The 13317-nt window shown below is 36.5% G+C and overlaps 2 protein-coding genes across 7 annotated transcripts in view; one reads left to right on the top strand and one right to left on the bottom strand.

Annotated features, from left to right (window-relative positions):
* LOC134648698 (PXMP2/4 family protein 3) overlaps positions 1-13317 on the bottom strand; it is a 381574-nt gene that overhangs the window by 346230 nt on the left and 22027 nt on the right. The window lies entirely within an intron of this gene.
* LOC134648662 (serine/arginine repetitive matrix protein 2) overlaps positions 210-13317 on the top strand; it is a 30952-nt gene continuing 17844 nt past the window's right edge. For all 5 annotated transcript variants that reach the window (XM_063503151.1, XM_063503152.1, XM_063503154.1 and 2 more), the window contains exons 1-3: positions 210-333; positions 498-753; positions 7597-7698. In XM_063503151.1, coding sequence (XP_063359221.1) covers positions 515-753; positions 7597-7698 — 341 coding nt within the window. In that variant the 5' untranslated portion in view covers positions 210-333; positions 498-514. The remainder of the gene's footprint in view (positions 334-497; positions 754-7596; positions 7699-13317) is intronic.

The raw sequence follows: 13317 nt of genomic DNA on the forward strand, positions 1-13317 counted from the left end.
GTTTAATTGTAATTTTAAGTTGTTTTTATTTATTGTTTTTTTTTTGGTCATGTTTGTTATGTTTTTGTTCAATGAATGTTTATTACATTATCTAATTAAAGAATAAACAGCTATATACAACTTTAAAGAAACCCCTAGCTAGAATTATATTGTAATCATCGCAGGAAAATTTGTAATTCTAGCAATTAAGGGGAATGATTACGCATACGCTGGCAACACTGTTTCAACCATAGACAAATTAGTTAAAATATTAAAAAATATTTTACCAAGATGGTCGTATTGTAGAAGCTCATAAACGTGTTAAAAATTACAAAAAGCCGAGCATTTATATAGGTAAGGCATCTTCTTTGCTCTCAGTTGTAACTCATTATTTCAAGTTTACATATATTCTCTCAATTCCCCTCACCGGCATTTTTGTCGACGTAAGAAATTGCGCTTTAGTACACGTCTGTCAAACTTAGGAATATACATTCTCACTGTATATAATTTCGTTTTAGCCTGACAAATCGGCAAAATGTACAACGGCATCGGCTTGACAACACCGCGAGGCTCGGGAACCAACGGCTATGTGCAAAGAAACTGGGCATCAGTGCGTAAAACCAAAGATTCCGTGAACTATCGTACTGAGGAGGAAATAGCCAAGTTAGATTCGGCTTCCAATAAGCAGCCAAATCAGGAGATCCTCGACCATGAGAGGAAGAGGAAGATTGAAGTGAAGTGTGCGGAGTATGAAGACAGCTTGGAGGAGCAGGGGTAAGTAAACCACTATATTAGATTACACTAAACAAAATTTCACACGTATCACTGTCCAACTCTCAAATAATTTCAGTGTTCCACATTAAACAAATTGATAGGCGAGTTTAGCGATTCTTATTGTGAAATATTTGTAGACTTAGGGCCACTTGCACCATTCACTAACCCGGGGTTAACTGGTTAAACCTGGAGTGACCATGGTTACCAGTACAATTTGATACTGGGTTAACTGGGTTAATGGTTTAACCGCTTAACCCCGGGTTAGTGGGATGGTGCAAGTGGCGCTTAATGGATAAAAATTCCACCTGATTTTGGTAGGTACTACAGTAGGTTTATTAAGCCTAAAAAGTCACAGGGCCGGTCCTGTTGTGTTCTTATAATTATTGTTTTTTTACAATAATAAAACCTTTACCATATTGACTCATTTCAGAACTTATTTATTACAAACATATCAGACTAATTAATACAGCTGTGAAAACAGTAACCAAGTTGCTTTACAATTCACCTCGGTATTGTGAAATTAAAACATCTACATCTTTATTGATATTACTTTAGCTGTTCTTTAAAGGTCAAATCTACAATATATAAGTCATTTATATTTCTCCTCTTGTCATTTAATTCCAAAAAGGTGCATTTTAAGTCTGATACGGGTAGTATAAGTTTTCCATATAACTTATCTATCAAAACTTAATGTTAAAAAAAAAGTGCATTCTACTAATACTACTTTACCAGCATCAAATAAAAAAAAATCAGTGAAATTATAAATAACCAGTCTCTTTTAGTCAGTGTCATTTATTGCCTACAGCAGGGGTCACCAATTAGTTTTTTCAGGGGTCTTATAATAAAATGAGAAATATATTTCAATTATGATAATTTAAGACCAAAATCCAAAAATAACCCATACTCATACAAATACAGTACATTGGATACGGAACTAAATTAATTAAAATGCCTTTCATAATCAATTATGAAGGAGTAATAGCTTTTACTGTAACAAATCACTCGGTAATTGGAAAAATTCTCTACTTGCTAATGTTATCAGTGGTTGTCAATTTTGGTGGAAAATTGAACTGATTACACTATAGCACCAACCCTTTTTATAGCTAGCGTTGTTTGACAACTAAATTAAAAGCTCAGACTTGACAATCTGGCTCTGAAAGAGAAACGGATGCCTGACCCTTGGGTCAAAAAGTTTGGATACTCGCATAAATGAGATAAGGACGATAAGCACGAAGAATTGCGTACACTAACCTGCCATTTCCTATCTCTATCGCACGCGCATATGCATATTGCAATTACATATATTACTGTCCCGAGTGTCCTGCACGTTGACCGCGGGCGTCATCATAAGGACACTCAATATAATTGCGCACGTGCGATAGAAATAGAAAATCGCGGGTCATGTACGAAATTCTTCGTGCTTATTTGCTTAATGTCCTTACTTTAGTCAATTATAGATACTTTAGTTAGTTAATACTAGACTTATATCAACCGGGATATGAACCCGTGAACTAGATGCATGTAACTGCGTCGAAATATCGGGAGCTCGAAAATAATACAAAAGGTAATCACGGTTCATATCCCGGTCGATATAAGTCTACTGAAACTAACCGTGAAGCTTTCAAAACTGTTATTTTTACACTGGGGATCCTCTAGTAATTATTGAAGGTAAAATCGAAATACGTTTGATCTAAATTTTTCTCAGGCTCTTATTCGTATGATCGCGATCGATTAACATAATAAAAAAATCAATTTCTACATTTTACTCCATAAATTGCTCATTCTAAAGTTATGTTATACCCCACAAAGATTTGATTAAGTTAGAATTGCCGCGAAATCCAAACCTAATCTCGCGATTGAAAATCCAATCGTGTTCCAAGAAAAATCCCCATGGCCCATAGGTATTAGTGATGACCTACATTTTATAACAGTAGAAAAGGAAACTTATCGTTTTCTTACAAAACAGCATCCTTTGGAAGAGTTCAACAAATTTAATAATGGCAGAAACAGTTCAAGCAAAGTGCCGTTGCGCAATGTTTTGAAATAGGTGTATGAATAATATTATGATCTCAGATGCCTAGAATGCACGTTTTTAAACTTGAAAAGCCAAGTTGAAAACTACGGAACCCTTATAGATTCATCGTTTCTGTTCTAGGTACAGTCGCCATCAGATATATCGGAGCGGCCAAGGTATTCACAATATCTGAACAAGCACTCTAACGCCTTGACAATAGACGCGTGCTCAGATATTTGTGAGCACCTTGGCCGCTCCGATATATCTGATGGCGACTGTACGTCAGGCATTTTACGCAGCGACTATGAAATGTACATTGATTGATAACATTACAAATTTAAATGCTTTTCGTTACTAGTGTTGTGTCCGTGACTTCCTTTCAGCGACTTATTATTATGGAGTATTTACATTTTATGTTTTACCTACTCTTACATCTCTTATATCTTACATCAACCTGCCCTAGTAGCACGGTAGCATTTTTATCCTTTATCACCATGCCTGTCACGTTCTAACAAGTATGTAAGTGCGAAAGTGACGGGCATAGTGATAATCGATAAAAATGGAACCGTGCTGAGCCCGCTGCTTTTTTTTGTCATAGTGATAATCTGCTAGGTGTTATGGTTCCCAATTGGATTTAAATGTCGGAAAGTGAATTGTGCGTTTATAAGCCTTGGCGAAGCTTTAAGCTTCGTACTATACCATAAAGATTGCTCTATTAGGACTACGAACAAACCCTTTAGAAATCTCACAGCCCAGGCAGACTAAAACCAAAACCTGAAGAGGTTAAAGTTGGGTCGATAAAAAAAATCTTCCGTCGCAACATTCGCGCGGCGCGATGTATCTTTTGTTCCCTCCTTATTTCCTGGCTTTTACGCCCCTGTTAAAGCTACCACGCGCAAAATTGTATATATTTTGAACCACTTAATTGGCCCAGTTACGTCAGCTACATAAAGACGTATCAACGTAAATGTCCAATTGACGTAAATCAATTTCATTTCCAATAAAAAGACACGGTCATTGACGTATATCACAGGACGGGCCTTACGGGCACAAAAAATGGTACTAGTTCAGCGGTGTCACTCACGAATTCGGGCCAGTCATGCACTCTAACGCGAGTAGTTGCGACCAATCGCGCGCGTGTTGCGAATTCATCAACCAATCGCGTTGTAGCGGTGTCACACCGCTGTACTGCCCCCCACCCCATTCATGCCCCATTCTTATTTCCCGTAAGGCCAGTCCTGAGATATACGTCAATGGACATGGTCCCTACGGTTGACCAGTACGTGCTGGCGACAAGCCAAATACAAAAGAACACAGTATTGGGTACGCTCCAAAGCAAATATTTGTGATTATTGCAATATTAGATGTACTTGAAGTAATTTATTAGCCTCTTAAATATAGGCTTCCGTCTCTTGCAATTTGCTTTGGGACAATTGAATAGTGGGTAGGTATTTAACCTAAATCTTGAAACTGAAAATAAAGGTTAGCATCCAGAAGAGATGAGCGAGGGAATTCAATTGGTGCACGCGTTTTGTTGGTGTTCCCTCTACTACGTCGTTAATCTCTGGTGGATGTTTAGCCCAAAACATAAATAGAACTGTTATTTTAATAGTTATTTTTTTCCATACATTACTGCATGGACATGCAAACCAATCGACCGAACACGCATGTCAATAGTACAGTTACTATCAAATAAATAGTCACCAAAATATTTCGGAACACATCTTTAGCCTTTGACCGTCACTATCTATCTATTTGATGCCCAGTGCTAGGGCTTGCAATCCGGATATCTGGAAACTGTTTTATCCGGACAGACGTACAATGTACTATCCGGAATTCGAGTAAGATGATATCCGGTCCGGATAGTAAAATAATAAATGAGCGGATATTGCAAGCCCTAATAACCAGTGCCCACTGTAGGCACTGTATCGGTAGCAGGATTAACTTATACTTCTTATAAATACTTAGTTACGAAGTACTTATCGTTGCTCGATTAGAACATTGTACATTTTATCGGTTTCAGAAATAAACATATTGTATTAAAAGGGTATAGCCGGGTAAGCATGGCCAAACTGCCCTTAGCGAAAAAAACAATTTCCTTTTACTGGATTATTAACCTATGTATATGTAGTGCTTTCACCAAATATTAAGCCTCAAATGCTTCAGATTTAAAAAAAAAAATGCAAAAAAAGAAAAATCATTTTTATTTTATTACAGCCAAAGTACTAATCCGATTTCTTTGTAATTTGGGTATGTTGTATATACAATTAAGGTCGCTTTCTGAAAAAATTAATATTGAATTATCTCTTAAAATAATAGTAAAAAATTTAGATGAAAATTTTCAGAAAAATAAAAAAAATACATGCGAGATAGCGACAGTTATCAAATTTACATATTTCATGTAGAATTTAATAATGTTTAACATATATTTTTTTCAAAAATTAAAATCGGGACTAACAGTGTTAAAAACTCGAATTTGTAACATCCCATAATACCTTCTCTTCATACAAAATAACTTGTACGTTATACTAGAAAGTTATATTCCCAACGCAATTTGAATTTAGAACGCGACTTATTTCGCTGAGCGCGGACCTTAAACTCCGTGGCTGTATGCGGCTAGGGCGAACGGCATTCAGAGATTTAAAAAGCGGCCAAGTGCGAGTCGGACTCGCCCATGAAGGGTTCCGTATTTAGGCGATTTATGACGTATAAAAAAAAACTACTTACTAGATCTCGTTCAAACCAATTTTCGGTGGAAGTTTACATGGTAATGTACATCACATATTTTTTTTAGTTTTATCATTCTCTTATTTTAGAAGTTACAGGGCCCCCCCTTTTACCACTTTGGAAGTGTCTCTCGCGCAAACTATTCAGTTTAGAAAAAAATGATATTAGAAACCTCAATATCATTTTTGAAGACCTATCCATAGATACCCCACACGTATGGGTTTGATGAAAAAAACATTTTTGAGTTTCAGTTCGAAGTATGGGGAACCCCAAAAATTTATTGTTTTTTTTTCTATTTTTCTGTGAAAATCTTAATGCGGTTCACAGAATACATCTACTTACCAAGTTTCAACAGTATAGTTCTTATAGTTTCGGAGAAAAGTGGCTGTGACATACGGACGGACAGACAGACGGACAGACGGACAGACATGACGAATCTATAAGGGTTCCGTTTTTTGCCATTTGGCTACGGAACCCTAAAAAAAGCGCGGGAACAGGAAAATAGGCACGAATTTTATACAGAGCGTTAACGATTGAAAAATGTATGTTCCTTTGATGAATAAAATACGTCACATTCTAAATTCAAATTCGTAAAGACTGCGTTCACAATATACTTCATTCGTTTATGACTACTTAGCTTTGCTTGTATGAAGAGAGAGTATTATGGGATGTTACAAATTCGAGTTTTTCACACTGTTAATCCCGATTTTAATTTTTGAAAAAAATATATGTTAAACATTATTAAATTCTACATAAAATATGTAAATTTGGTAACTGTCGCTATCTCGCACGTATTTTTTTTATTTTTCTGAAAATTTTCATCTCAATTTTTTACTATTATTTTAAGAGATAATTCAATATTATTTTTTTCAGAAAGCGACCTTAATTGTATATACAACATACCCAAATTACAAAGAAATCGGATTATTACTTTGGCTGTAATAAAATAAAAATGATTTTTCTATTTTTGCATTTTTTTTTTAAATCTGAAGCATTTCAGGCTTAATATTTGGTGAAAGCACTACATATACATAGGTTAATAATCCAGTAAAAGGAAATTGTTTTTTTCGCTAAGGGCAGTTTGACCATGCTTACCCGGCTATACCCTTTGTAATAAGTGCTAATTTTCGCTATGTTCAGCTTCACACTTGGTTATATTTATTGAACGCATCAAACGCGATCTTTTACGCGCGGAAATTAGATACTATACCTACTTATATGTAGGTATTAAATTTAAGCTGGATGCTATTGAAATCTTTGTCAGATTTTTAAAACAAGCAAACTCTACTGTTATCAGACAATTTTTAAAAGTACCTAAACAAACTGATAATACGGCCTGCTGTCTGTCTTTATGTGTTTTTGAAATTGTGTACTTTATTGAGGTGTGCAATAAGTCTATTCGTCTCCTATGCAACCATGTGCCATCGTCCAATAATAAAACATGCAATTGTTGTCTGTGTTAATATGTTCGTTTAAAACTTTAAACCTAAATTCGTCAGAATTTTCTCTAAAACCCCAGCGTAGTGCTAATCTCGCATGACCTGAAAACTCGTTAGAGCGCAGGGGCAATGTGTAAACAAGGCGTAGGCAGATTGGGCTACTGTTATTTTTATCGCACCGTGATCGCTATAAAAACCGCAACAATTTATGTGCAACCTGTTTAAGTTTCACATGCTGAAGATATTATCTATTGGCCATATAAATCCTAGTTGTATAATAGAAAAAAAAAATCTTTAAGGGTTGTTGGACATCGATCGATTCGCACCCTCGTTTAGGGGCGATGCCCCTGTTGCGCCGGAGTATAATCAATACACGCACACCCTCAGTGGAGCACTTTCATTCAAGTTTGCCCGGCACACGAGCGCGCACGGGGCTCGTCTTATCGCTTTTATTGTTTTTCAAAAGTAATTCGCCTCGATTGCCTCACCGCGACAGCTATGCATTGGTTGGTACAGGTGTTAGACGTGGTGACGCTTGCGAATTTAATAAGAAAAAAAATCATTGCGCGCCACTTGTTCACACTGAACAGTCCACTACTAATTTTTAAAATTGGAATTGTGTTTTCTTTTAATAATGAGTGTGTCTTTGGTGTGGTTACGTAGGTTGCCCCGGGAGGAGATAGCGGCGCGGGTGGCCGCGTTCAGGGCGAAGATATCGGAGACCAGCGAGAAGGACGTGCCCCGGGACGAATTCGGCAGGGTAGCGTAAGTACCCTTTTTACTTATTCAAACCGTCCCTTTTATATCCAGGAGTTCCATTAAAAAAGGTGAGAGTTAAAAGGTCTTTCAATATAGCATACACTTTCACTGTGTACATCTCATTTGGATACGTTTGGATTGTAGGGCGTGTTGGCAGTATCGCAAGACCGCTCGCGCAATACTTTGAATGCCTGTTATTGTTTTCGTAAATGACAAACACACACGACCACTGTCTGTAGAGATGAACGCATACTTAATTAGTATTACATACAGTCGTGTTAGAAAAAACGATTGCGCGTGAGCAGTGTAACACAACGCCTAGATTATACATTCTAAGGGAATGCGGATTTTTATTACAAAATTTAATTGATTGATAAGGAATTAGCAAGCATGTTTTTTTTTTTAAGATATGAAATTGGTATTTTTTAAATCTCGCATGATAAAGACAGAGTCAAGCTCTTAAGTGGCGGTCTTCTATCAAGAATATGAACTAGTGATTGTATACCACTTCCGTCCGAATACATTGTAATTGTTGTGATCTAAGGCAACATAGTGGTGCAGAGGGCCAAGGGCCTTCATAAGCTCACGCATAAGGGTGGTATTCCAACCTGGGTCCAAGGTCATTGCGTTTCACTCTCTCATTAAGCAAAATGTGAGACAAAATACACATTGGACAGGTAGAGTACCACCTTATACATTGCATCTTCCATATTCAGTGTTTAGTTGTATGAAAATGTTATGTTCGTCTCATATATCGTGTGTTCGTAATTCGTGCGCAGGGTCTGGTAGTGAGATTCCGCCTTCCGTTCTTATTTTAACGTAAATAATCTATACTGTAGCATATTAAGATTTTCACTTTGTCTTCACTACTGACCGACTTCTAAACGTGAATTTCGCCTGATCTTTTTTAAGAGTTTTTAATTGCACGTTTCACACCTAATTAATGTGGACAAGCGCGGCGCGGTAATATGATTGGCGGCTACAGGAATCGGGCGAGCGCTGAGCTCTGAGCTGATGATGTATCGTGGCATACGAGCGTCACATTGAGTTCATAAACGTTGTTAATACATAGGCCTTGCTCACGAAAAAGTAGCCACTTCCGAATAATAGGGTATTTCACTACTAGTGAAATCAGTTTCTTATTTCGAATTGTCAAAACTATTTTCCTATACTATGGAATTTATATGAAACACTGGCATGTGACATCACATTCAAACAAATAAGTTTTAAAATAGAAATTGTGTCTAAAAATAACTGCTGTCGTCTACGTTTCTCTATTAATCTTCAGGTGCTTTATTTCATGCATGGTTTAAAATAATTTATTTTAAATACAGTCAAGTACCCTATTCAGGTTGTGAGTTCAAATTCAAACCTCCTCTGCAATCAATGGGTTTAAATTAATGATTCTGGCAGGAAAATTATACAAGAGAGGCAAAATCTAGTTCTTATTTGGATTTTATGGTGGCTACTTATTTCGTAAGTTATCTTTAGGGAGTATGGAGCGGAGCTCAGCGACATGAACCTAATTTGGAACCCTATTGATCAAAAAAGCACATAATGATAATATGCATGTCCGAATGTGAACCATTTACGCAGCCAAAAAATGGTACAACGTACAGTCGCCATCAGATATATCGGAACGGCCGAGGCGCTCAAAAATATCTGAACACGCACTCTAAAGCCTTGACAATAGATATTTGTGAGCACCTTGGCCGCTCCAATATATCTGATGGCGACTGTACATGGTAATGCGCCGTTAGAAGAAATTTTCATTTCAATATGAAAGAAAATCAACGTAGCCGTACCGAATTCGATTTCTGACATAATTACTTAAACCATTTGTTAATGTAACTTACTTTCCACTAACAATACTACTTAGTTTTAAACTTATATAAATTAATTATACAAATCAACGGCTCAGCGATCAGCTGATTAATGTAGCTGCCAGTTCCTGCGTACCCTGGTCTAGATATACGAGGAGTGATGTAGGTACGTTTGGTGAAAAACTTTTAACATAATTACACCATAATATGAAAAATTTCGAGGTATTGCTAACCTCCTCCTTTTTACGAGCTTTTACTTAACATGCTTTGTATGTACATACCTATGTGTAACTATGTATGTTTGTACGGGTCAAATCTTGCAAGTTAAATTTGACCCACTTTCCGGTTTCCGATGAAGATGAAAATTTGCATTCGTGTGAAAGTCGGGTGCAATATATGTATTAATGGTACCATGGAGCTGATTTATTTCAGAGACATCAAATAAAATGTCTGTAATGTTAATGGGCCTTGTTACAAACTTACAAAGTTAGCTGCAGACTTACGAACAATAAAACCATAAGCTTGTCACTAACGTAGTTATGAAATCCCCAAACACCAAATTTTCGGGCGACATGGAAAATAGTAAGTGTTCGACCTTTCCACTTAGATTTCGTAAATAAACGACAACATTTACGTAATGTCACGAAATCCCTAAAATAGCCGTAATGCCCGAAACGCGACCTCCGACCACGATATAGCGTTACATGCAATTCATTGACCGTCACCACAAGAGCTCGGGTTACAAATTATATTATGGAAGTGGCGATGGATAGCGGATTAGGACTTTCGTTCACGTGATTCCTAATAATCCTAATGCTCAACGAGTGCAGGCCTAAAAGTGTGCCAATAAGTATATGCAGGGTTCCAAATCTTCCAATTAATTCAAAAGGGCACTCTTTTAATTATAAAGAAATCAAATAAGTCACAAATAAAGCCTTATTTTTGATAGGATATTTTGCGTCTGTGTTCCACTGACATAGAAGCTTTTTCCAAACCTCGAATCCCTATCCCTAGCGCAGCTATTTTTCCGACGAGTATTGGATTCCTCATATATTTTCTAATCACTCAAGTGACGCAGCAGGCACTTTTTATATAATTTCCGAAAACGTATATACAAACTATAAATGTATTGTTAGCGCGATGTATTTAGAAATCACCGTGCTGGGTTCAACGACATCTATCGACTGATGGAGTAAACTTTGAAGGAAGTTTCATAAGAACTCAAACTTAAGTTTTACTCTTAAGCTCCATTTCGCTCAAGAACTTGCATGCAATATTCGATACATTGCCAACAAAACAACAGAGTACAATGAATTCGAGCGACCAATCGAAATGTTCTTGAACCGTCTAAATGGGGCTTTAGTTTTGAGGATTCACATATAATGGTTGGTTTGTAGCCATCTCTCGCCTGTCTCAGTGAGTGTCGCCATTCGTGGGGTTGATATTGATCGGGCGATGACGTCAGCCGCTCTCGCCCCCTGGAGGGGTGGATTGTAATATGGCTCCGCGCACCCTAGCTAAACATATAGGGTGTACATGTAGGGCAATAACTGCAAGTAACTGGGTTGATTATATTTTTGCGCTGTTTCGCCACTTTCAGCTGTAGGTAATATAACACGATAAGTCTTGGCTCTGTGCCGACTTGTAACTTCGAGGGGGTGTTGTGTGCTACAGACAGATGTCTCTATAGTACGGTTCGAGTCACTCAGATAGAAATAGTTTTGAAAGATATAGATAGCCATTTCTTTTATTTTTACTGTTTTGCCAAACGCATTTTTTACCCACATGGATGAAAACTGTATTCATCCGTAATATAATAGTACATTGTGCAACGTGGGGGGTAAGTGAAATATTGTACAAGAGTCCATATATATTCACGACAACCGCAGGCTGGAGTGAATTAAAGACTCGAGTAACAATATTTTTAACCCCGGAGTTACACACAATGTTTTTCATCACACTTGCGAAGAAAAAACTAAATTTTAAGCGAAATCATTTTTAAATACGGTGACATTTCAAACATTCTTCCGCCATATTGTCTTGTTTTGGCAGGTTAGGATTCGAATGCACAGATCCAACCGGATTCAGCCATAATCGAAAATTGTGTAAAAAATAATTTAAACGGCTATTAAATTAATCAAATTAAATATTTTTAAACATACACATAAAAAATAATTTATAAACGTCAGTATTTTCAATGTAAAACTCATTTAAAACGACTTGGTTCGTATGAATTAGTGACATAATTAAAAAAAGCCATAACTCACTTGTGAGTTATAGCTTTTTTTTTCGGAATCTATAACTCCCGCGGGAATTATATAGGCCTTTGTCCTTCAGTGCACCTGCATGAAATAAGATATTTTTCGAGCAAATGTGATGAAATAGGGCCGTAAATATGCGATCTGGGGCTTTACGAATTACCGCCCGTGGTTTGTATAAAGGTTTACGTCTTAACGACTCTTGCCTTGGCCAGGAAGTGAGATTTTCTTCTCGCGTAGCGGTGACGTAACAGGTGCGTAATAGTAGTTTATGCAACAGTGATATAATAAGAACCAATTATGAGCTGTTGCATACATTACTTTTTCTATGACAGCTGCAGCAAAAAAAAAGAGTTATTATTAAAAAAAAAGAGTTATTATTTAAAAAAAATTGAGTTATTATTTAAAAAAAAAAGAGTTATTATTGTAAATGAAAACATACCTCTTTCAATCAAGATGATCGGAACTTGTATCTTAAAAAAAAATAAAGCAGTTGTATTATACTCATAAGATGACTGCTAGCAGTCATCTTATGAGCCTATAGACAAATCATTCAAATGACATTGCTTTAGATATCACTGTCAGTCATTTAATTGACACATTTAAGTGCTGGAGTAGAAAAAAGATATAAAAGACATTCTGTAGGTATATTTGTTTTATTGACTAATTTGTATTATTTCATTTTAATCGGGAAGCTTGTAAAACAACAAACCTGTAATAGATTAAATTTGTTGCCGCACCCCTGAAAGCAGGTTGCGTGCTGTTGTCTAAATTTATGTCAGTAGATTACGTTTGCTTATTAAATCAGGGGTTCGCAACCAGTGGACATGCGACGCATAAAAACTGTGCTCGCTTAGATAGGACTAGATTTTATTTCTTAGACCTGTCTTATTTGTTTTTCAAAATGTTTATCTATTTATAAGTACATTAGGGAAAAACAAACAGATTAAGTATAATAAACGTGACCGGTGTCATTAATTGCTATTGGCTTTATTATATTATGAAGATCGTATTGTACCTACATGAACGTCGCGTAAAATGTGCACTATAGTGCTATTTTGTATAACTGTTAGACCTTTCAAGTTAAGTTTTTATCTCGAATTTTGGTAATGTGTAGCAGAGTAATATGGTAAAAATATTGTGTGGGTTAAATATTAGTTAACCCACACAATATTCGTATTAGTTTATACTCGTCGTCATGAACTACGAGTATGGTGAGGTGTGCAATAAGGAGTATTGTATTGTTAAATACTAGTTTTAAACTTCATGCATAGTTATCTAGTTAGTTACAAACACACTAGCTTACAGCCACTAATTCAATTTCAGTTCCTCGTTTTAACAGACAGCTGCCCAAACTAAAACTAGCTCAAATAATTTACGAATTCCGCATAAACCTGTAAACATAATACATTGTTATATTCGTTATGTTATGTTTATTCCCCTGCGATTTCGAATACTGGGCGCAATATATTTAACTCATCGGACGTAAGTGTGTCATGCCGGAAACAATTGGCCTAGAAATGTTCACTTGACGATAATACATA

This window comes from Cydia amplana, chromosome 6, assembly GCF_948474715.1.
Source record: "Cydia amplana chromosome 6, ilCydAmpl1.1, whole genome shotgun sequence".
NCBI lineage: Eukaryota > Metazoa > Arthropoda > Insecta > Lepidoptera > Tortricidae > Cydia > Cydia amplana.